The 22,030-nt window shown below is 47.8% G+C and overlaps 7 protein-coding genes across 7 annotated transcripts; 3 read left to right on the top strand and 4 right to left on the bottom strand.

Annotated features, from left to right (window-relative positions):
- Positions 1 to 67: 67 nt before the first annotated feature.
- On the top strand, positions 68 to 608 carry DFJ58DRAFT_797365 (uncharacterized protein). The gene has a single exon (XM_041390636.1). The coding sequence runs from the start codon at positions 243 to 245 to the stop codon at positions 438 to 440; it is 198 nt and encodes a 65-aa protein (XP_041241877.1). The 5' UTR covers positions 68 to 242; the 3' UTR covers positions 441 to 608.
- A 733-nt stretch (positions 609 to 1,341) lies between these two features.
- DFJ58DRAFT_843117 (uncharacterized protein) lies at positions 1,342 to 2,513 on the bottom strand (the record flags this gene model as incomplete). Its single annotated transcript, XM_041392915.1, has 6 exons — positions 1,342 to 1,630; positions 1,734 to 1,805; positions 1,844 to 1,950; positions 2,113 to 2,155; positions 2,421 to 2,459; positions 2,488 to 2,513. 6 exons carry the CDS (start codon positions 2,511 to 2,513, stop codon positions 1,342 to 1,344), a joined length of 576 nt encoding a protein of 191 aa, XP_041241876.1.
- Positions 2,514 to 5,080: 2,567 nt separating this feature from the next.
- On the bottom strand, positions 5,081 to 10,015 carry DFJ58DRAFT_797355 (non-SMC mitotic condensation complex subunit 1-domain-containing protein). Its single transcript, XM_041390635.1, has 15 exons — positions 9,847 to 10,015; positions 9,309 to 9,795; positions 8,835 to 9,222; positions 7,932 to 8,786; positions 7,698 to 7,882; positions 7,530 to 7,645; positions 7,340 to 7,476; positions 7,217 to 7,289; positions 6,691 to 7,167; positions 6,435 to 6,640; positions 5,965 to 6,385; positions 5,822 to 5,910; positions 5,497 to 5,766; positions 5,345 to 5,444; positions 5,081 to 5,297 (listed from the first exon to the last, which is right to left on the bottom strand). Exons 1-15 carry the CDS (start codon positions 9,959 to 9,961, stop codon positions 5,212 to 5,214), a joined length of 4,005 nt encoding a protein of 1,334 aa, XP_041241875.1. The 5' UTR covers positions 9,962 to 10,015; the 3' UTR covers positions 5,081 to 5,211.
- An 87-nt stretch (positions 10,016 to 10,102) lies between these two features.
- On the top strand, positions 10,103 to 10,601 carry DFJ58DRAFT_797353 (DNA-directed RNA polymerase, subunit N/Rpb10). The gene is made up of 4 exons (XM_041390634.1): positions 10,103 to 10,120; positions 10,173 to 10,264; positions 10,315 to 10,409; positions 10,459 to 10,601. The coding sequence occupies exons 1-4, from the start codon at positions 10,118 to 10,120 to the stop codon at positions 10,488 to 10,490; spliced, it is 222 nt and encodes a 73-aa protein (XP_041241874.1). The 5' UTR covers positions 10,103 to 10,117; the 3' UTR covers positions 10,491 to 10,601.
- Positions 10,602 to 11,202: 601 nt separating this feature from the next.
- DFJ58DRAFT_479521 (uncharacterized protein) lies at positions 11,203 to 13,131 on the bottom strand. Its single transcript, XM_041380586.1, has 4 exons — positions 12,887 to 13,131; positions 12,125 to 12,835; positions 11,299 to 12,070; positions 11,203 to 11,249 (listed from the first exon to the last, which is right to left on the bottom strand). The coding sequence occupies exons 1-3, from the start codon at positions 12,983 to 12,985 to the stop codon at positions 11,300 to 11,302; spliced, it is 1,581 nt and encodes a 526-aa protein (XP_041241873.1). The 5' UTR covers positions 12,986 to 13,131; the 3' UTR covers positions 11,203 to 11,249; position 11,299.
- A 90-nt stretch (positions 13,132 to 13,221) lies between these two features.
- DFJ58DRAFT_730084 (uncharacterized protein) lies at positions 13,222 to 14,691 on the bottom strand (the record flags this gene model as incomplete). Its single annotated transcript, XM_041385831.1, has 4 exons — positions 13,222 to 14,052; positions 14,110 to 14,235; positions 14,288 to 14,446; positions 14,503 to 14,691. 4 exons carry the CDS (start codon positions 14,689 to 14,691, stop codon positions 13,222 to 13,224), a joined length of 1,305 nt encoding a protein of 434 aa, XP_041241872.1.
- Positions 14,692 to 16,515: 1,824 nt separating this feature from the next.
- On the top strand, positions 16,516 to 17,147 carry DFJ58DRAFT_891441 (uncharacterized protein; the record flags this gene model as incomplete). The annotated part of the gene is made up of 3 exons (XM_041394756.1): positions 16,516 to 16,773; positions 16,911 to 16,974; positions 17,026 to 17,147. Coding segments are annotated over 3 exons (444 nt in total), but the record flags the coding sequence as incomplete, so codon positions are not given.
- Between the last annotated feature and the right edge of the window lie 4,883 nt (positions 17,148 to 22,030).

Here is a 22,030-nt window from a genome sequence, read left to right as displayed (position 1 = left end):
GTATATTATACCCGCCCAAACACCGTCAACCCGCGGTGAATGGCCACGGTATGCTCAAGGGTACGACTATCCTACTCCGTACCCGTACCCTCCAAACCCGTCAGCATAGAACCGCGGTGTTACCCGTACCCGTGCGTTTCCCTAGTCGTCATCGTGCTACTCAACAACACCCACAGCGAGCTCACTTCCGTAGGCAACAGCTGAACCATGCATTAGTAATTAATATACTGCCCCCTCGTGGTATGGACTCGGCGAGATTGACGATGCCGCGATACGCCAATTTATCATCGCATCACGCATCATCCTTCAAACTCGTTTTCCTGCTTCTGCTGTTGCTTCATCTGGGGAATCCGCGGACATTTGAGATGCATTGGAAAATGTACTGTTTCTTTCTGTTTCTTTCTCTCCCCTTTTGCTCAGCACGCCTTACTATTTTTTGACACCATCCACAATCCTCGTGCTCCTTTGCTCGTGCCCTTTTTATTTTCTACATGCTTTCCCTCATCCCACGACCGTTGCATCTCCCATCCACTACATATTCTATTTTTAATTTTAATTTTGCATGTTAATTTCTTCTCCATTTTCCTTATTCCTTCATTCTTTTCCTGCTTGTTCGTGCATTATTTCCCTTTCGTCGTTGATGCGACTTTAACTTTAATATCGCGACATGCTTAACCTAGTGCTCGGTCTCCATCCTGCCTCGGCTGCGTATGATTTGCTTTCGCTTGGAGGATGAGAGAAGGCACGTCGTACTTTTTCTATCACTGCACGCGTACGATTTTCGAGCCACGCACCTTTGCGCATCTCAGCGTTTGCGCTTATTTCTCATCCTCAGCGATTTCTTTCGTATACACCTACACTCTCGTTCGGACACGCACCCACTCGTTCATATATGCTTTGTCTCATCCTCGTACATACTCACACTCGCTGGTTTCTTTTTTTTCTTGCCTCTTGGACTATACTTGCTTGGGATAGATAGCATTATTTAGGTATAATTTATCATGGTATGCATATGGCATTCTTTGACTCTGGGCCGTCTTGAGTAGGGAGTAGTGTCAGGATCTATTCAGATATGTTTATTGCAAGGGGGTATGGCATCGAGGCGGTCTGCGGTCCAATAGACTGTATGTATGAGGTCTGGCCAACTCGGCAAGAACTTCGTTTCGGCGCGCGTGCCCGTGTACGGCCCCCTGACTTTTCATACGATATACAAAACGCAGACGATCATCAATCGACAAGTACTACCTATTGATTCCACTTTGCAACTTTGTGGTACAACAAGACGTATGACATGCTGCAGTACTAGCAGTATGAACAGTGCACACCATGACCCAACTGCTTCTACTCATTGACGGTGTAATTCTGTCCAGGCTTCACAACCATAGTCTGCTCCGCGCCTGATCCCTTCAACACGAAGGCCACTTGCCATACGGTTCGGTCCCACGTTCCAGAGTCGCCTGACTCAACGCTGTCGAATGTAGTAGTCCCTGTGTCACTGTCAGCAGTGATGCGGACATAAATCGTGGATGAGGTATTGTTTATAATGGTAATATCGGACTCTGAGGCTGCCGGTGAGTCCAGAATGATTAGTAGGAACTGGCTGTAAACCTTTGAACGCACTAGACATTGTCTGAAGTAGTAACGGGATTCAAAACGAGTGTTCAACGCAGCGATAAAGATTCCTGGGGAATGAATCAGAAAGGAAGATGAATGAAACGAGGCCATGGACTCACTGGCAGTCAGAGTAATCGAAAGAGCGAGTGAGAGCTACCTTCGAGACTCGTCGCGTATTTATACGCATGAACCTGAATGAATCATTTCGGAGCTCAGATTCAAAGCTCACATATTCCCCAAGTTATTGTCTGGTTCAGATGATTGGAGCCCGGCGAAGCGGCTGGCTTTGCCAAAGTTCGGATGTGAAACGAGTAGCACAGGCGACTCGTCATCATTCTTGCCGGCATTATATTTTATGTATGTAACATACTAGTACCTTTGGAGTAAACCATCCTGTGGGCCGATGTTAATGGTTGGCGGCGCGAAGTCTGGCAGTTGCGAGTCAGATCCGAACAGAGTCTACCGTCCCCTGTTACTCGTCCGAAAATTTTCGCTTACCTGGGATTGCATCACTTCAAGGTACGAGCAATCACCGCTCAAACTGCATGTACAACCATTCAATGAAGCCTGATAGGGATTACGTCTCAAGCGTTGCTCGCAGTGGCACTCGCACAGGTTCGAGGGTGCTGGACAGTGTTACGAGCACATTTTGGTGTTGAAATACAAGGATGACATCGTATCAGCCATGAGTCAACATCTGTTCGTTGATGTCGATGAAGTTGTGATTGACCCCGAATGCACAGTATCGCTGATCAAACGACCACATAAGTAAGTAAAGTACTGCCAGGATGGCTACTATGACTTACGTTGAAAGTTTACCCAGCTGTTCCTGTAAAGCCTTTGTGCTATGGGGAGCGAAGAGGGCAAACTTACTAAATGCCGAACACCGACTTCGGCATGTAATAGCCGGAATTGGATTAGTCAGTCGATTGAAATGAGCACGAGGGTGAAAACGCGTGTCACGGTACTTTGGTCGCGTCTGTGGCTGAGATTTCGTGTTTTCAGGGGCCCCGGTGTACATTGCAGTGTGGGTACCGTATTTCCACAATCACTGTTCTGTCGCGATTATCGCGTGTATTTTAATGCAATAAACAAAATATTGAGGCTCGATTTTCGAAAATCATCCATTATTGGGGTGATATGCGTGATCATGAAGTGACGCATTGATCTCGACAAGTTTTGAGCCATTTAAAATATTCCTAGGCTATCATAGTATTTTGGTCTACTCGGATTGTTCAAAAAGTGGAGAATGCGGTACCCAGACGTCTGTGCCGCCTCTTATTGAGCATTTGGGCGTTTAATGCCCGTGGGAATGTACACTTTGTTGACGGGTGCTGCCCGGTGACCACCACTGCCAGTGAATCTTTCGTATACAAGTACTCTCGTTCGGACACGCATCCACTCGTTCATACACGCTCTGTCTCATCCTCGTACATACTCACACTCGCTCGTTTCATTTTTTTCTTGCCTCTTGGACTATGCTTGCTCGGGATAGATAGCATTATTTAGGTATAATTTATTATGGCATGCATATGGCGCGTTCTTTGGCTCTGGGCCGTCTTGAGTGAGGTATATGAAGGTCCATTCAAATGTGTTCATTGTAAGGGGGTATGGCATCGATGGAGTTTGCTCAATTGTGCAAGTTCGTTTCGGCGCGCATGCCCATGTACGGGTCCCCTGACTTTTCATACGATATACAAAACACGGACGATCATCAATTGACAAGTACACCTATTCATTCCAATTTGCAACTTTGTTGTACAACAAGACGTATGCCACACTACACTACTAGCAGTATGCACAGCGCACACCATGACCCAACTGCTTCTAATAATCATCGTTGATGTAGTACTAGGCTTCACAACCAAAGTCTCCGCCTTGCTATCAGATGGCTCCTGAGACCTCCTCAACACGAAGGCCACTTGCCAGTGGCTGCGCTTCCACAGTTCATACTTTCCTGGCTCAATATCAAAGAATTCAGTACTTCCCGTGTCACCGTTGTCGGCGGTGATGCGGGCAGAGATCGTGTATTGGGTGTTGTTGAAAATGCCAATCTGGGTCTCCGTGGCTGGTGATGTGTCCATAATGATTATTAGGAACTAGTTGTAAACCTCTGAACGCACCTTGACAGACATTGTGTGTAGTAGTAAAGAGATTTGAAACAAGTGTTTAATGCAGCGATAAAGATCCCTGGGGAATGGATCAGAAAGGAGGACGAATGAAACCAAGCCTTGTACTCACTCAGAGTAATCGAAGGAGCGATGGGGAGCTACCTTCGACTCCTCGCGTATTTATATGCATGAACCTGAATGAATTCTTTCGGAGCTCACATTCAAAGCTCACATATTCTCCAAGCTATTGTCTGGCGGGTTTTGCACGAGCTTACCGTTATGGTTCAAAATGATCAGAATCCGACCAAGCAGCTGACCTTGGCAAAAGAGGGGTTCGGATGTGAAGCGAGTAGCACTGACACGCGACTCGTCATCATTCTTGCTGCCATTGTGATTTATGTATGTGACATACCTTTGGAGTAAATCATCATGCGGCCCATCAAGGGTTCCCGGCGTAAAGTCTGGCAGTTGTGAGTCAGATCCGAACATGCTGAATGGAAGCCTGACGGGGATCACATCTGATCGATTCACTCAAGCGTTGCCCGCAGTGGCACTCAGTGTTGAACAGTGTCACCGTGTTGCGAGCACATTTCGGGGTTGAAACACAAGGACTATGATGTCGTATTTCTAGCCATGACTCGGTCAACTGGCATCTGCTCGCCGATGAAGTTGCGATTGATCCCAGAAGCACAGTATCACTGACCCAGCGACCACGTAAGTAACATCCAGGATCATGATGGTACTCAACTTGAACCGAGATGGCGACATTGTCTGACGTAAGGTGATCGGTCGATCAACCAGGGCCAAATGTGACTTACGTTGAAAGTTTGAGCTGTTCCTGCAAAACCTTTGTGCCATGGGTCCTCGGGCGCGGGGCAAACTTAAATGCCGAACACCGACTCCGGGGACCAGCATGTAGTAATAGCCAGATTCTGAAGAATTGATGTAATTCAATACAAGGGTTCAAACGTTCACCGACTACCTGGTAGCTGCTAGACTTACTCATGGGCAACTTCCAACTTGAATTTCCTGTAAGCTATCGTGAGCAATGATTCGCTATCGAAGCATAAAGATACGCACACGTCCCACACTAGTAATATTGTGACGGCTTTGAACGCTTTTGCGAATGCTCGGCGTTTGCATGATGGTGCTCGACGCCGACCAGTGGTCTTACTAGTAAGGCAAGTCGCCAGGTCACCAGTGAACTTTACACCTTCTGTCATAAGTACGCCTGAAAGGTATCACAAGCCGTCAGCCAGTAATATGGCTGCAGCCACATCAGAGGTGCGCCGCACGGTGGACCAGTCACCTCACCAAAGCTTAAGTCATTTCAGAGAATGAGTACGGTATACATATCTGTCACGACTCGTGAATTGCAAGGCATTCAAATATTCATTTTTAACCAAATTATAACGTGGCATACCTGTGGAAATACTAGTTTACGTGCTGGCTGTATAGAAGAGACTCCGAATATGCAAAGTTTGGTTTACACATACATATCGTCATCATCCCGTGTGACCGGGGCTTGTGATATTGGCTCAGGCTCAGCTTCAACAACTTTCTTACGCGCTGCTACAAAATAAGTGAGTAAGACATCAAGGGGTACACATAAAACTCACATCGTCGTGTAGCTTTCCGTTTCGCAGCTGCTTTCTTGCCTTCAACTCGCTTTTCAAGGGCTTGGTCCTCTTCGCCTTGGCGTCGGTGTTCATCGAGTATCTGGAAGGCTTTGAGACTCATGTCACGGTAATCCTGGTCAGAATGGCCGTACCGATTCAAACTCGTTGAGCTCCGTGTCTGGCTTGTTTGCCGATTTATTGGAGCGTGCCTTTGAAAGTATCTCACTAAACCTGTCGAACACGCCCTCCTCGTGCAGCTTATCGCGGTAGAACTGCAAGCCTTCAATGAGTTTTTTGACCGATCGCTCCGACTTGAATGGGAGGAGAGACAAGCAGAATGCAATGTCGCGCGATTGACGAGGATCCTCAGAGAGTCGGAAACGTTGGCAGAGCTTCTCAACAATATTTTCGGCTTGCTTTTCCTGTTAGAAGTTTAATGAATTGGGACCATGACATTGGAAAGAGATGAGGACCGGCCTTCTCAATGAAAGAAAAGATGTAGCGCATGGTGCTTTTGAAAATTTCCTCTTCGACTGCGTGGTCACCTGTGGACAGGTGACTGATGACTAGAATAATGATATGAAGGACGTTAATGATATTAAGAGTGAACCGAGGCATACCATCAGGTAGATTGTTGTAGATCGCATTGTCCTTCGTCGACAGCTCCGTGAAAAACAGCTTCGCAAGGTCGGATATCCGTGGCTCCTCGTCCTCTAGACACTTGGCCATCTCGCCTAGCTGACCTTTCACTTTGATCATCCCGTTGAGGATCAAGTGCGTGAGCACCATCAGCGTGTTCTTCTTTACGACAAGATCTCCATCAGAAAGGCCTTTATATAACTCATTGCTGTTCTCGTCGATGATGTTGCTGAACGAGACTGCTACATCGCCGAGAGCAATGACAATGTTACTACGGATATTTGGGTCTCTCGAGGTCTCAAGGATCTTGAAGAGGAGATGATGGTGCTGATCACAAAATTGTGAGCTGACGCAAAGGAACTTGCTAAACGAGAGGGTTGCAGCGGCACGGAGTGTGCGATTCTAATGTATCTGTCAGTAGTAAGATAGAAAAAAACAACTCGTCACTTGCCTTAAATTTATGTGGACTACCGCACACGTGGACCAGCAACGGTCCGTACAACTTCAGCAACGACTGCTCTCCATAGAGCAACTCGGTTTCGCGAACGGCAGCTATCCGTTCACCAATCTCGTCCTCTGCATTGCCGGCAACTTGGTCAAGCTCTTCGGTCTCTTTATTGGCTCTGTTGGGTGAGCCCCCAGTTGCAAGCTTTTCCGCTACGTAAAATGTCAATCGATAGTTTGAAGGTGTCTGCAAGTGAACATACCGAGCTGTTTCTCATCCTTTTGCCGCTTCCACTCCCTTTCCACTAGCTCCAAAAACACGATGTGCTTGATGGCCACATGGCCTACGACGAAAAGCAGCTGACTGAGATGGAAGACATCTCCAAGATCTTTTTCCTCGCACATGCTCGACTGTTGGGTCGAGATATGTGTACTAGAGGGCGCGTGCGAGGCTGCTTCCGGGGGTTCCATCTCTCGATCCACCTCCATCGTCTCTGTGTCTGGCTCGGATGGAGGCTCCTCCGGATTTTGCCGCTTGGTAAATGCCCTCCGGGTAAGGTTCTTTATAAGGTTATTACAAAGCTCGTCGGGGTGCTCTCCTAGGGCGTAGATAGTGTTGATCGCTTGTTCGGCCATGCCGAACCAGTCTTTCGATCGACAGGGGTGCTCTATGGTGCTTTGCAACTTACGAAAAATGGGGTTCTCCATTTCCATGCGAAGAGATTTATCGAGAAGAGATCCTGTTGCTTGTATGAGAAAATTGTTGATGGGGTATGACTCTGATCGTACCTTTGACCTTCTTTGCACTGCCGTTCAAGCGCTGCAGGGCAAGACTCGTGTATCTTGCAAGGGTAAGATCGGCCTGCCGTAGGCTGAGCGCTTGGTGTTGATAGGGTATTTACTCGCACTCACCTTGCCGAATGGTCCAAGACCGATCTTCAACAATGTATCGACCTTTTCAGAAATGATGGTGCGTTTCGAAAGTGCCAACATTCCAAGGATAATGATTGCACCACGACGCTGAGAGCGGGGCAAAGCTTGAGGAGCGCCTAAAAATGAACATGAACCAATGTGCTTGTGACTGCAATGGAACATCTCCCACTGTAAACCTGCCACAACTTATTGATCACATCATAATGAATCTGGCCATCTTCCATCATGATACGCATCATCTCTTCTAAGCTAGTAAGCTCTGCAAGCGTTGCTTCGTATGTCAATCTTTTACAAATGTTCAAGCGGCTTTAAATCTGAGAAAGCAAGCTGGACCTACTCAATCATGTTTTTGGCAATACGGTTCACTTGCTGCTTGGGTTCCATGTCGGGTAGAGGGTCAAAGTACAGCATACGGTAGCATTCGAGGAGCCTCGACCGCACCCCCTTCAGCTCCTTCCCGTCCTCCGACGTTGAGCTGTTATCCTTGTGCCATATAAGATGTAGCATCCGTTTGATGCCCTTCTGGTAGTAAGGTTAGATGGCCGTAATATGGAAGAATCATATGTATCACCTCGGCACTGGCAAGCTGGTACTCAAATGCGACTCTGAAAAACTCCATACTCTCCAATACTTCTGCCTTGTTGGTGCTCCCCAAAAGCTGCGTGAGCGACACCATCCCACCTTCCAGGGTACGGACGAAGTCCAGTGCCTCCGTGCAGTACTTCTTGCGCAAACTCATGGCAAGAATTTCATTAGTCTCCAGGGCAGCAAGTGCTTCTTGTTCAGAGACAATGGCTGTGACATCGACGATGGATTTCCGGGCTGCCTTTTTCTTTTTGGGCTTCGGGTTGTCTGACGGCGCATCGCCGTCATCATTTGCATCTGCGTCCTCCGTTTCCATTTCCACGTCTTCGTCCTCATCAGCATCATCTTCGTTGACATTTGACTCTACCTCTTCCTTGTCATCTTGATCCCTCTCAACCGCTTTCCCAATGCCACCTTCCATCTCCTCCAACTTGTCCTTCCAAGTATTATACCGTTCCTCCCACTTTCCCAAGTTTAAGTCACCTCCATACATATCCCCGTATGGATGGGTTAGAATCAGTTTAACGAGTATCGAAACAGCAGCCTTGCGTACTGTGCTCGCCTTATCCTCCAGCGTGTCAACGGCAGCGCGTGTGATCCGGAGCCGTTGTTCTGGAAGACGCAAGGGCAAATCAAGCATCTTCGAGAGTGTTGCGAAGACCTTGGAGCGTACGTAAGAGGATAGATCAAGCGTTCGTGAAAGGAGGAGTTCGAACAGCCCATCAAGCTCCTTGCCCGCCTGGTTGGAGCCATTCGTCCGATTCGTCATGTCCTCCGACGTAGCGAGTTCGCGAATGAGTGAGCCGATAACTTCAACGATTGCCATGCGCATAGGATAAGACTACATGCTTGTCAGATGGGGGAGAAGAAGTATTTCTGGGGAGCGCACCTCTGAGTCGAGATGGCCAATCAGGAGACTGATTTGCTTGAGTACGGATCGCGGCGACTCCTCGCTGAATCTAACCAAGAATCGAGAGAACGCCCTTGGACCTTTGGTGTCCTGCGCACTGAACGATTTTCCAGCAATTTCGCGCAGTATCTCGTCGCCAAGTTGGGCGTGATCGAACTCCTTTGCCAGGATAGAAAGGCATTCTGCCATGGGTTCGGAGAGGTGCTCATAGTACTGCAAGGATTGCATGATGTTGATTTGCGCAGCGAGCGTGTGACCGTGATGCTTTACAGCAAGACAAATGACTTTGTAGACATGCATGCGGATGTTTTGAATCTTCATGTATTGGTCGGACTCGGCCACATGGTACGCGGGGCGGGTGAGGCATCTGAAGTAGGGTCAACAGATGTCTAGGCAACTGAATTGGCGTGCATCCCCCGCCAAATCATGTGATATAGAGCAAGCTGTACGCACGTTATGAACGCATCTCTCTCCGGGCTGGTCACCCAAATGCGGTGCGTCTTCAGTTTCAACGCCTTGCAAATGAGTTCCAGAGTGCCAGGGATCTGGTCGATCCATGTCCATTGTTCCGCCTTCTTTACCGCCGCCCTCGAGGTACCAGTCTTTCCGCCCCTCCCACGACGCGCCTTCACAGGTGCTGGCGGAGCGTCCTCCTCGCCCATTGCCTTCACCTTCTCTGCAGCACCTACAAACCAATTAACTAAGAAAGCATACATTTCCAAAGGCAGCTTGTGAGCCATAACGATCTGTTGGTCTTCTTCTTTCGAGTCGCGTATTGCAGCATCAATTTGAGCCCCAAATGCAGAAAGTAGAGCATCGAGCATCTTGCTCATATAAGCACCAGCGACTGCATCGGAATGCTTGAGAAGACTTCGGAATATATCAAATATCTCTGGATCAGTTATTTCTTCGGATGAATGAGCAATTGCTCCAACAGCCTCTAAGTTCGTGGTCAGTGAGTATCAAACGCCAGCACCAAAAGCCAGCGTACGTTGCAATAAGGGGCCGGGATCGTTACTGTTGGGATCCTGTTCGTTTGGGATATCGTAGTTTGCGATGTCCTGAAGTGCCTGTAGCTCATCTTGAAGCTCAAAGGATACACTCATGGCGGACACTCCTCTAACACGGCTGATATCTGTCAAGTTGATGGTCAAAGGTAAAGCGCGCCAACACGGTTCCTCTTGTGAGCACGTGCTTCGTGTTTATCACGTAAGCATTGCCAGCTCCATTTTCGAAATTCCTTGGTTTCTCAAACCACCACTATGGCGAGTCGCACTCACTCTCTGGGTTGCGAATAAGCTAACTTCATGTTTGCAGATCATCCCAGTGAGATGTTTTTCATGCGGAAAAGTCATCGGGGACAAATGGAACGCATATCTCGAGTTGCTAGCCAATGATATGAGCGAAGGGTAATTCTCTGCGAGCTTGAATGCTGTGACATCCCCTGACGAGATTCCAGTGACGCTCTCGATGAGTTGCAGCTGAAGCGATATTGCTGTCGGCGAATGGTGCTTACGCATGTTGACCTTATCGAAAAGCTTCTGCATTATAATCGTAAGTGGGTTGCTGCATATGACAAATCATGGCTCATCATGGCTTTCAGCTATGGAGCGCTCGAAGGACAAGAACTATTGAGGCCTTCTGTACAGAGTGTATTATGCATGTATCCACTCTTGTGCTTGACTTTCATAACTACATATGAGTTACGAGTCTGTGTCGTTTAGCAGTAAGAATAGGTGGAAAACATGGCGATTACGAGTGATCAGGATCACTGTTATCACCTTGTCTCCCACATGTTCTGTTCTTTGTTCCTACCCGTCAGGGAACCACACAATCCTCGACCATAAAGTCGTGCCATCGGCATTCTTCAAGTTCACTCCTGCTGCTTTCCACCGGTTCTCGTTACGTATCGGCTTCGAACTCACAGAAATTTCTTGACCCGCCATCCACAAACTCGGGATGGTTCCTTATCCTTATGTATGTGGCCCTTCCATCTAGGACGAGGAGAGCTAAAAGGGATTTCATAATATGGCATTGATTCCTACTAGCAAAAACTTGCTTGGCATGGAATGATGTTACATACATCAAGAAATATCATCTACGGAAGCCTGACACTACGAAAAAATTTATACAGCAACATACAAAGCCCTTACCACATAGATCAACGTCTTAGATGCTTTCGTGCAGGCTCTCCGCACATCTCCCTGTTATCATCAGTCGTCACTCAGTTCGCGTTACGGATGGACGTGGGCGCCTCAAAAAGATGGACTCCTGCGATAAATGATCGTGTATCTCTATGATCCTGGCTGCCAATCTTCATAACTAGCTCCTCAGGCATCAGGATGCACAGGTCCCGCTCTAAATCTCAATGACCTCGAGCTTGTCTATACCATCCTAGATAAAAATTAGCATGTCGGACTTCTTTGGAAACGCAAGAACTTACGCTATCTTCTAATTCCCTCTGAAGTCAACTTGGGCAAATAAATCCTGTCCTTATCAACCCATATGTCTATCACCTGGTCGGAACCAAATACTCTATCCGACACGACCTCCACGTAAGGCAGGGACGTCGTCAACGTCTCTACCGATTCGGAGATTTCTATCGTAGATGGCTCTGTCACTACTATTCCTAAACCCTCCCGGCGCTCAACAGCTAACGGGCTGAAGTCCATCATATGTAACTTATAATCCATGTCATCCGGGTGATCTTCCGCTGTCGCGTCCGTTGCAGGAAATGCTTGCAACACTCGATTCCCGCTAACGCCAACTCTGCACCGCCAGTTGTGCACGAAAACACGAGCATTCAGAGGACCCCAACATTCCCATGGGATTTCTGCCATTCCATCAAAGGCCCCGGCTTGGGGATCGAAGAAAATCCTAGTGGAAATGACGAATGTGAATGAGTTTGTGGCATCCCGAGTGCGTGTGATGAGGGATAATATCCGATTTTTAGGGTCTGAGGTCCACATTGTTCGTTGGGCTTGCATCTGCAGTTGTGAGCTATGTGCAATGTCGTCCATCGGAAGAAGACACTGTATGCCCGTCACTGATACAGGCATCAGGAAGCAGGCCAGTAGTCGAGGTGCCTGTGACAGATCCTCAATTGAATAGAGCTTCAAGTCCTTGCTGACAATCAGCAGTCTGTCGTTTCCGAGGAAACAAAAATCAAGCGACTCCCCGACCTCCGGGTTTATTATTGTGTCACTGAGCACGCACTAATAAAACGAGTGTCAACCGCCAACTGTTAGCTGATCCTAACCAAAGCTCACACTGGACGTCGTTGATTTTTGCCAGTCCCAAATCTGCAAAAACCATATCTCCTCGCCGAATTTATAGCTGCCTTCATGAACCAGCAGAGAACGCCGGAAAGCGATAAGCTTCCCCAAACCCTCGAGCTTCCAATTTTCTATCGTATAAAGGCCGTCCTCGCATCTTGGAAGCGCCGACAGAAACAACGTCTTTCCAGCGGCTTCGGGGTGGACACCACTATCTCCATCCAGGGCTCCAAGGTCGATATACAACCTCTCATCATCCATCCCGAGGGTTTCATCGGCAATCATGCACGCAATGGCAATCAAGTTTTGCGCTGGGTCCATAAATACCTCTATACTATCTGCATTTGGGATTGAACACAGTGATCCTGAAGGCCAATCACGCTCGATCTTGTATTGTGAGGGTTTTGGCAGTATTGGAAAGATCTTAGCCGACTGTTCATCTTCGTTGAATAAGCAGAGATGCCCGTCGGCGAGAGATGTTTTAGCGTCGTGGAATTGTTCTGGTATAGAAATTGTTTTGAAAGAATGGATATCAAATTTGAACCATGCGTGGGCTTTGTCCCGCAGAAGCTGTAGGCGCTTGGAAATAGAAGTGTGGTTGTCGAGATCTGTGTCGGGGACAGGGAGTAATTGTTGACCACCAAGTTCAGTGATATACTGAAGCTCGGACGAGGACGTGTACGTCTGGCGAAGCGCCTTGCATACCTGCAAGATGATGATCACTATTAAAGGATCGATCAACACTCGGTGACTCACGGATGTACAGCGCAGAATATCTTGGTAAGGAAGGAAGCTCAGGATATAGGATTGGAGTTCTTCAGCGAGAGCTAAGAGCCCTGTAGATCTGGGCTTCATCTAATTTTAAGCTTGGTTCACTGTCGTGATATGAGATGGTATGAGCCAGGGCTCAGTTGTTTGAATAACAGCGTCTACATATAGACAGCCCCTGAGTACTACTCAGCTATAGGTCGTGGAATAGTGGTACTGGCTAGCATACGCAAACAGCTTTCAGTACTGGCTCTCTACGTCTTATACTCGCCGATGCTCGTACAAAATAGACAGAAACAAAGTGCGGTTCCAAGAATGCGCGATTACCGTCTTCCAAGCCCACTCAGGCCCCATGCAACCCTCGACTGCACGAAATCAAATCTGCCCAGTATCCTTAGCATCAGATCGCGCAGAGAGGCCAGACTAAACGGCATCCACCAAGCATATGGGTTGTACGTCAGGCTTGCGAGTTTCAAAAAATTCTTTATGAAGCGGATAATTTCCAATGCTCGAGCGTGACGCGCTTCCGCGATTTCCTGCAAAATAGTATCATCCACATCGGGATTTTCTGCAGATGCTTGAATATGCTTTGTGACAGCCTCTGAGAGAAATATTGCATCCCTGACGGCCAGGTTCACGCCCTGGCCGGCCATGGGTGAATGAATATGGGCCGCGTCACCCACTAGGAAAATTGCAGTGCCAAGACGCGTGAAGGTGCGGTCAGCGATGGCTGAATGGGGTCTGAAACGTGTCGACCAGATCAGCTGGTCGATCTTGACAGGTGTCGGATTAAGGGATATATCCGATGTTATGCACGTCGGACCATATGTGTCAACCAAGTCCTGGATGTACTCCTTCGGCGGTGAATGGGGCGGCTCTCCGTTCTCCACTGGTACGGCACAAGCTACACGAAATATGTATTTTGTGATGGGCTTTCCATCTCGCGTCAGCTCGTCATTGAAGTGGTTTCCGATTGGTGTGAGCATAAGGACACTGCCTGAGAAAACTGTGTTATTGAGGTGACCTTCGATGGTTAGCGGACCAACAGGTTCGGGCTCAAATGTGACATCCGCGACGACCATTTGAGCCAATACGTCGTTGCTTAGGTTTGGGCCTTCTGGGTCAGAGAACCCTATTCCAGAAATGGTACGAATCTAGAGGTGCTCGTTAGACATTCCAAAAAGCTAAGCTAGCAGGCACCAGGAACTCACAATCGAGCGGGCGCCATCTGCGCCGATGATATATCTAGCTCTGATGACTTGACCATCCTCAAAGGAGACGTCGGTGATGTAAGGATCCTTCTCGTTCTGTTTCATTCCAATCACCCTGTGTGGACGCTGCACTTGAACACCAAAGCTGCAGCTTCTGCACAAGCACAAGCTCGGTCACATTTCGAGGGACGAAGAGTGCGTAAGGGTGAGCAGAATGTATCTTGAGATGGTCGAATTTGACCTCAAAAATCTGCGAATCACGGGATGTCATTCTGATGCTCTTCCCCTTGATAGCTCTAGATAGTAAGACATCTGCTGCATTGATGCTGGCTAAAGCCTATGATTATAAAGTCATTAGGGGGCCTTCTCATGAACGCCCAGGTGGCAGCGTACCTCAACGGTTGCAGAGTGTATAGCAATAGCCCGTGATATGTTCTGTCCTTCGACTATGGCATCGACGATGACGAAGTCACGACACCCGTGGTGGATAGGGAAACGCACGGGTACGGGTAACACCGCGGTTCTATGCTGACGGGTTTGGAGGGTACGGGTACGGAGTAGGATAGTCGTACCCTTGAGCATACCGTGGCCATTCACCGCGGGTTGACGGTGTTTGGGCGGGTATAATATACCAAATCGGGAACCAGGCGCGCGACAGCCATTGAACACCGTGTTTGATTCTCTGTTTTTCCTTCCTCTGAGAGCTTGAGGATCACAAGTGAATGCTATACTGATTTCTGTCATGTCTTTTGTACCCCCGTGAATCATTCTAGCAATTTATTGAGCTGACACTTCGTTGCAGAGAAGCTCGAGTCACTACCATAAAGCCAAGGCAAAAACTCGAGACCAGTAAGTCCACTGAGTCGTCTCCCCATGAAAACTAAGCTCACAAAGAAGGCATCTGATGCTTCGTCTACCCAGTCACACTCATCATCTAAGTCTATCTCGTCGTCCATCTCCGAGAAGGCCAGGTCACTCAAAAAGGCTGTTGCAAAGGGTGCTAAGGCTCTGGCCCGCCCCTTGAAGAAGGTCAAGCAGTCATTTGTGTCTCGGTCTTCTCGATCGAGCCCCACAGACACCGTTGATCTTACGCGATCAAGTACTGATTCACTTGCCACTGACGATAACAAATCAACGGCAGGTGCATTCGAGCCTGATCCCGATCCTTCTGCAGATCTTGGTATGTTTCTTTCCATTGATTTTTGCAAATATCTGATTATACAATGATACAGAGGCTCTCAAGAAGACTTGGCGGTCACCTATCTATAGTTTCTTTTCATCCGAAGTTGTGGTCCAACACCACAATGGCCGCTTGTGTCATTTTTTCCCGTGTGGTGCGCGTAAGTGTAAGACAGCTTTAGGTGGTGTGCGCCGCTATCAGGATACAAAGGATAAGTCCTCGACGACTAATCTGAAGCACCATGCCATTGGATGCTTTGGCGAGGATGCCGTCAACAACGCCATGAAGGGCAAGGATGCTGGTGCTAATAGTGGCTCTGTCTACGCAGCATTTGCACGCCAAGGCCAACAGCCCGTCCATTACTCCCATCGGACACACATGAACCCAGAAGTTCGGTAAATGATCTGAATCTGGATATTTTTGCATGCTTCAAAAACGGAAGCGAAATGAAGTCGAAGCAGAGGAGAATGACAAGGAAAAGTAGTACTATTTTATTTCATTGTTGTTAATACTTAATACACTCTTCTTGGTAATGTACCCGCGGTGTTCAGAGACACCGCGGTATTTTCCATAAACCGCGACATTGACGGGTCGGTGTGTACCTGTACCCGTGAAGGGTACGGTGTTGGCGGGTGCGGGTGCGGTGTCAACTTTCCGACCCTCGGTGTTACCCGTGCGGTACCCTAGTGGTGGATGAGAGAAAGAGCAGCGGTGAGACCAGCGGGGCCTGCGCCAACAATAAGCACAGTAGAATTGTCAGGTAACGACATGTCTTAAGGAATGGTAAGAACGATAAAGTGACAGTGACTTAATGCGATGGTGGTATTTAAGGCTATCAATATCCAGGTTATGATGAATGATGTCATAGTGGTATTCAAAGTTCGCACCTGTGCTGAGAAAATGAGAGGCAAACGCCGGCAGCATGGCATACTTTTCAAAGTCCGTCCTGCCCTCTGACCGCTGTCCTGCCGATCAACCAGCCGTCGACGTTGTCGACCTTGCTGGTGTTATCCAATTTCCAATCACCCTTTATTTGTCACTTGCTCTGTTCTTGGGGAACCATCTAGAAGATGGCACATACTACTAGAGGTGGAGCCAGAGGAAATCGTGGTCAAACACAATCCAGACAAGCAAAAGAGAAAGCTCCTGCAAGCACAAATGCACCAGCAAATGAAGATGACAGCCTACAACCTGTGATCAGTCCTGCTCCCAACACCAAAAAGAAGCTGGCTATCCATTGGGAGGGGGCCTACAGTGCTCGCACCTCTTGCCTCATTGCCTGGTGCAAAGCTAATGATGATGCATGCATCAAACTCTTCTCCGATTCTGTGAAGGATGCAAAAGAGCAAGGGAGGAAGAAAAAGCAGAGTGCTGCTCCAAAAGAAACATACTACTCGCAGCTCGCAAATGCTATATTTTCAAATGATGAAGATCCTGAAGTACAGCTCCTCTTCCAGACAAAGCCTGGCGCTTTGATCAAGCCTGTTCAGACTCGATTCGGAATGTAAGTAACCTCCGATCTTCTTGCATCTGATATGAATTACAAATTTATACCGTTTTGTTGCTGATCAGATGCTCCAGGCTCAAAAAAAAATACAACAAGTTCAACAAGTCCCTTAAGCAGACAGGCGCCAGATTAACATATGATGAGCTACAGAAGAACCCGCAGACCAAGACACTCATTGGTGGGTTGTTCTCATGCGCATCTGTCAATTTTATTTATCTATTTCTTGCAGATTCGCAACTGGACAAATTCCCATGGTGGCCAGACCTTCACGGTTGGTGGAGGACAAATCCTGCCTATAATACTGTATTCTCAACCGCTGATCCTGGACAAAACTATGAATCTGCTGCGCTACAACACTTCCATGTGCCTGACCATGAGGACGCACAACTCCCTGCCGATGAAAATGAGCCACAAGAGGATGCCGATATTGAGGACGGGGAAATTGTTGACATGGATGTTGTCAGCGCAAATGTCGACATCTGTCGAGACCCCATAGATGCCACTGATGAAGATGCTGCAGGACAAGCAGATGACGATATCCTGATGGAACAAGATCAGTTTTTCCACCTGCAACACACACCGGCGTCCTCCCGTTCATCATCAACCCCCAGTTTTTTTTGTGGATCTACCTCTACAGGCTCATACACTTCCTTACCACATCTTCGCCCACCAATCACACCTATATCAACACGTTATTCTGACCAAAATGCGGTGTCGCTCAACTCTCCAGAGCCTCTAAATGAAGACCAGTCCGACGGCCAATATCCTTTTTTTTCCAGCTTCAAAAAACCAACCTCCAGCCACAATGCCACTCCACATGACTCCGATTCTAATGTCAGCACCAGCAATGCAATGAGGGGTTTGTGGGTTGATTCGCGTAAAGGAAGTCCTGCTCGAGGACGTCCGGCATCACAAATCATGAAGCTATCTGGAGGATCTACTCGTAGCGCATCACCTCAATCATCTCAAGTCACCTCGTCTCGTCCTCCATCACGCAAACGTGCCAACAACGATCAAGCTTCCACTGCTGCTGCCGCCGAGCAGCTCTCTGAAACAGCGCAGGCGCTGATCCAGCAAGTTGGCGAAAAGCGCGATGGTCGTGTCGAGCACGATCGCTACAAGCAATTGAAGCTTGAGAGTGACATGTGGGCTAGGGAACTTAAAGTACGCAATGCTCACGATGAATGAGAACATGCTATGCGTCTCGCTGAGCAAGACCACCTGCACAAACACGAGCTCATGGGTCACCAACTGGAGCATGCAAAGCTAGAGCTTGAGCTCGCCCGTGCACGTCGAGAAGAAGAGGAGGCAAGGATTTGGCGTATTGCAATGGAGCGGAACCTGGGTCAAAATTGAGTCTTGGGTTGTCATCTTCGCGTGTTGCCTCTTGGTTTGTTACTTCGTGCTATCTTTGTTGTTTTTTTGTTGATAAATTTGCTGTCGTTTGAGTACCGCCAGTGTTTTGATATAAGCATTTGAATACACAAATTCCGCTGCTACATCTACTGAAGCTTGAGAAGCAAACACGCCATTAAAGCATTCCGAAATTCTTGTCCCGCTGTCCCGATATAAGTCTCGTCGCCCTGCCCCTCCTCTCCCTCCTCCTCCTCCTCCTCCTTGACATTCAGATCCATCCTCTGCCCAGTCAGTTCCTCGTAAAAATTGTCACCGGTACTTGCGATGCCAAGAGTCTCCTCAATCTCAACAATCAAGTTATGCAAGATTAGACAGCAGCGGATCCACATGTTGGAATAATCCAGCTCTTTCTTGCCTTGGATCGGAAACCGAAGCTCTTGTAGGCTCTGGAATCTGCCCTTGATCGAACCGAAAAAGTGCTCAGACCGAACACGGACCTACAAGTATGTAAGCGACATTCCGAAGCCATCCATCCACACTTACTTTGGAAAGGTGATAGTTGAATGTTCTCTGATCCCTTGTCAACGCCCCTCCAGGTGGTCGTTTGAATGGTGTGACACACCATACTTGCGAAGCATATGCGGAGTCGGCCCATAGCCACTGGTTCGCGCCGAAAAAAATTGTTTGGGGTGCGTGCGACCCTGGTTCACCCAAAAACATTAGAGTCATGAAGACTACCAGGTACGCCAATTACATAGTCGACAATACGGAGATTGTGCGGAAGAATGACAACCTTTTGAAAGCATGAGCTCATCCGATGAAAGGGAAAAATTAACGTACCTGAGCAGTGAGAGAGTAGTTTGAATTTTTGTCAAAAAACCCCTCACCGTGCCACCCAGGCTTCTGAAATAAGTTGAACGGGGGTGCCATCGATGCAGAGGAAGCCGCCACGCCATTCCCGGCATGTCTTCCCCTCAACCCACTGCTGCACTCTTTTCCGTTCCTCTTGATCTTCTCGATCAAGCGGATCGAAGTGGATCGCGTCGTCATGGTGCTTCAAAAGTGTGATCATAACTCTTTTGAAGCAGTTATACACAGTTCTGACGGATACCCCTGCCCATTTGGCCAAATCCTGCGTCGTAGCAGCATTTCCATAGTGGCCTATGCCATTGAGAAAAACCGCGAGTTGAATGGGGATAGGAAGCTGTGGGTTGTTAGAGTTGTTGTAGAAAATTGCGTGTGGTTGGATATGTTCGATGAGCTTGTCGAAAACAGCAGGGCACACACGAAGCTTTCGGCAGAATTTGTCGGGGGCATGCATCCCCCATTCCGGCAGCAGGTGCAGTTGTGGGGCGTGGCTAAGTTTGGGTCTTGCATTAAGGACACGGCTGATCTCTACTTCGTCGTGCAAAGCACGAACAGCGTCTATAAACTCCGTAAATGCTCGACTGGCCATCTGTGGCACATCCAATGAGAACTGGGAGGATGCGAGTGAGTAGGCGCTTGTTATGGTGATACCAGTCATCAGGGAGTCCAAAGATTCATCCGATGACTCTGAACAAACTGACATGCCAATGGATTTGGATCCACTGCTGTCATTAGAGGAAGTACTGTAACTGTCATCTTTGGAGTCTGGTTCTTCAAGGAGCTCATCAAGTGCGTGCTGCACAAGCTCTACATAGCGGGCTAATACAAGGTCATCGTGTGCATTTTTTAGGGCTCGTAGTTGTTGTTTTCGAAGCGATATGCGAGGCATAAGTAGTGGGCTGATCTTATCAGCGTAGTACAGTGATGTGTAAGCAAGACGGAGTTATAATTCGGAGTTTTAATGGTGTCGTCCAAGTTTCCAAGCGTTGTCTGTTCCGTATCGGTTTTAACTTTGAATACCACTATGGTTTGATATTGGCGCACCTAGTCGGGACTTGGCCGTCGAACGGACATGCATTATTGCAAGGTGGTATCTTGCATGGACTGCAACCGCTGGGAAAATATGTAGTCCATGACGCAATTTAGTGACTGAAGTATGTCTGACTCGTCCTGGTGAGTATGGACTAATTAAGTTCATGTGCCAAGGTCCCTTCATTTTGGCACAGCCACCAAAACGCCACTTTTCTCAGCCCTAGGACATTAAGCAAACAATTGTTTCTCAACAACCACTGCTGCTCCAAATGCTATGTTTCTTTGTAACAAAAGATGACCTATTTTATGGTGCTCAGGGCATGACAACAAGATTTGAGCAATTTGGCCACTACTCCGGTATCCTGTTTTCACGGTGTTACTTTATGCCTCATGGCAAGATTAACCGTTATCGATTATCATTGATCTCTCCAATTCTCTGTGCAAGTCTCCCAGGACCTGGTTCCTGTGTCCCTCTCCGTATCTGTCAGGGGTTTGTGCAACTTATATCCCAAACTCCGGCGGCATCCTGTTTTCCCCAATGGGCAACACAAAATCAAAAAGACGGACGCTGACACTGACATATTGCTCACTGATGAGTCGGATGACGTCATGGAGAATATACCTGAGAGCAGTGGCCCTCCATCATCTTCATTTTAGGCCATTGCACTGCAGATGCTGATGACGACAATATTAGGAATACACGTCGAGGTTAGGATAAGTTGTTGATGTTGAGGACGCCATCTCGAGCCCTTCAGAAAGCGTCAAGCTCTGGCCAATGCTCACACTGTATGTGGTCAAATGTTGCCAGTCCCAAATCTGCAAACCACAATATCTCCTGATTCTTCTCGTTGAAACCATCATGTCAGAAAGCGATATGAATTCCAAAGATTTAAGATATCAAGCATCAAACTATCCGATGCAAGGATATCATCCAAGAATCCAACAGAAACAGGGTCCGTCCAGCAGCTTTGGGGTGTACTCCATCTCCATCCGGGACTCCAAGGTCTATATTCAATTATCGTAAGATCCTGTAGTTGCCTTCAGGCCAGCTGAGGATGATCTATGCGATGGCGATCAGGTTTTGCGCTGGGTCCATGAACGCATCGATGCTATCCGCATCAGGAATTAAACAGTGATCCTGGAGACCAATCATGCTCAATTGTTTGTTGTGGGGGTTTGACAGTATTGGAAAGATCTTAGTCGAGTACTCCTCTTAGTTGAAGAGGCAAAGATGTCCATGGACGAGGAATGTGTGCCCATAACATCGGAATCGGTCTGGTATGGTGACAGTCTCGAATAAGTGTATGTATGTCAAATTGAACCATGCCGAGTAGGATTCACCTCTGCAGACACTTGAAAATAGGAGTGTGGTTCTTGAGATCAGTGTCGGGGAGCAGTTGCTGACCACCAAGCTTAGTGATGTACTGAGGCTCGGAGGAGGATATGTGTTGACATAAGCTCTCGTTTCCCTATATGTTACTGTTCTTGCCTCTTGCTATGTACTGTACAGCACCTTCTTCGTACCAGCCACAGATCCTCCATTGTCTTTATGTACTCGCCTCGCGTTTTTCTCCCACCTCAGCGTTGTTCTATTAACATCCGCTGAGGTGAGTATCTTGCTTCGTGTACTTGACACTCCCACTGATGTAACGTTACCCACTGTGGGTAGTAAAATCAATTGATTTACATGCGTTCGTCACTGATCGCATAAGTTTTCGGTAGGTCTGTCACTGAAATGGCACTCAGGTCTTTTTAAGTGAGAATATAATGTTTGAAAATCTTATTGACTTTAGCATTGATCACTTTAAACCAGTGACTTAATCATTGAGCACGAAAAAAACAAATGACGAACACACTGAATCCAAGCTGAAAGACCAGGACCAGGCAAGCCATCACCGCATCACCATCATGTGCACAGTTGCTGACTGAGCTCAATGTTATCGTACTTGACGGCATATCTCTACCCAGTGCATTGACCA

The sequence above is a fragment of the Suillus subalutaceus genome, assembly GCF_016647625.1.
Source record: "Suillus subalutaceus strain FC151 chromosome Unknown DFJ58scaffold_83, whole genome shotgun sequence".
In the NCBI taxonomy this organism is placed as follows: Eukaryota; Fungi; Basidiomycota; class Agaricomycetes; order Boletales; family Suillaceae; genus Suillus; species Suillus subalutaceus.
The sequence above is the reverse complement of the archived record's forward strand: the minus strand, read 5'-3'. Positions and strand labels throughout refer to the sequence as shown.

What these genes read in the sequence shown, in the direction of transcription:
- DFJ58DRAFT_797365 (XM_041390636.1), top strand. Translation starts at nt 243, where the DNA reads ATGGACTCGGCGAGATTGACGATGCCGCGATACGCCAATTTATCATCG.
- DFJ58DRAFT_797353 (XM_041390634.1), top strand. An exon ending in GCCAATGATATGAGCGAAGG is followed by an intron (nt 10,265 to 10,314) that starts GTAATTCTCTGC and finishes ACGAGATTCCAG; the next exon opens with TGACGCTCTCGATGAGTTGC. An exon ending in AAAGCTTCTGCATTATAATC is followed by an intron (nt 10,410 to 10,458) that starts GTAAGTGGGTTG and finishes CATGGCTTTCAG; the next exon opens with CTATGGAGCGCTCGAAGGAC.
- DFJ58DRAFT_797355 (XM_041390635.1), bottom strand. Translation starts at nt 9,961, where the DNA reads ATGAGTGTATCCTTTGAGCTTCAAGATGAGCTACAGGCACTTCAGGAC. An exon ending in ACCAGCTTGCCAGTGCCGAG is followed by an intron (nt 7,883 to 7,931) that starts GTGATACATATG and finishes CCTTACTACCAG; the next exon opens with AAGGGCATCAAACGGATGCT. An exon ending in AGCTCAACGAGTTTGAATCG is followed by an intron (nt 5,445 to 5,496) that starts GTACGGCCATTC and finishes AAAGCCTTCCAG; the next exon opens with ATACTCGATGAACACCGACG.
- DFJ58DRAFT_479521 (XM_041380586.1), bottom strand. Translation starts at nt 12,985, where the DNA reads ATGAAGCCCAGATCTACAGGGCTCTTAGCTCTCGCTGAAGAACTCCAA. An exon ending in ATATTCTGCGCTGTACATCC is followed by an intron (nt 12,836 to 12,886) that starts GTGAGTCACCGA and finishes ATCATCTTGCAG; the next exon opens with GTATGCAAGGCGCTTCGCCA. An exon ending in AAAAATCAACGACGTCCAGT is followed by an intron (nt 12,071 to 12,124) that starts GTGAGCTTTGGT and finishes TCGTTTTATTAG; the next exon opens with TGCGTGCTCAGTGACACAAT.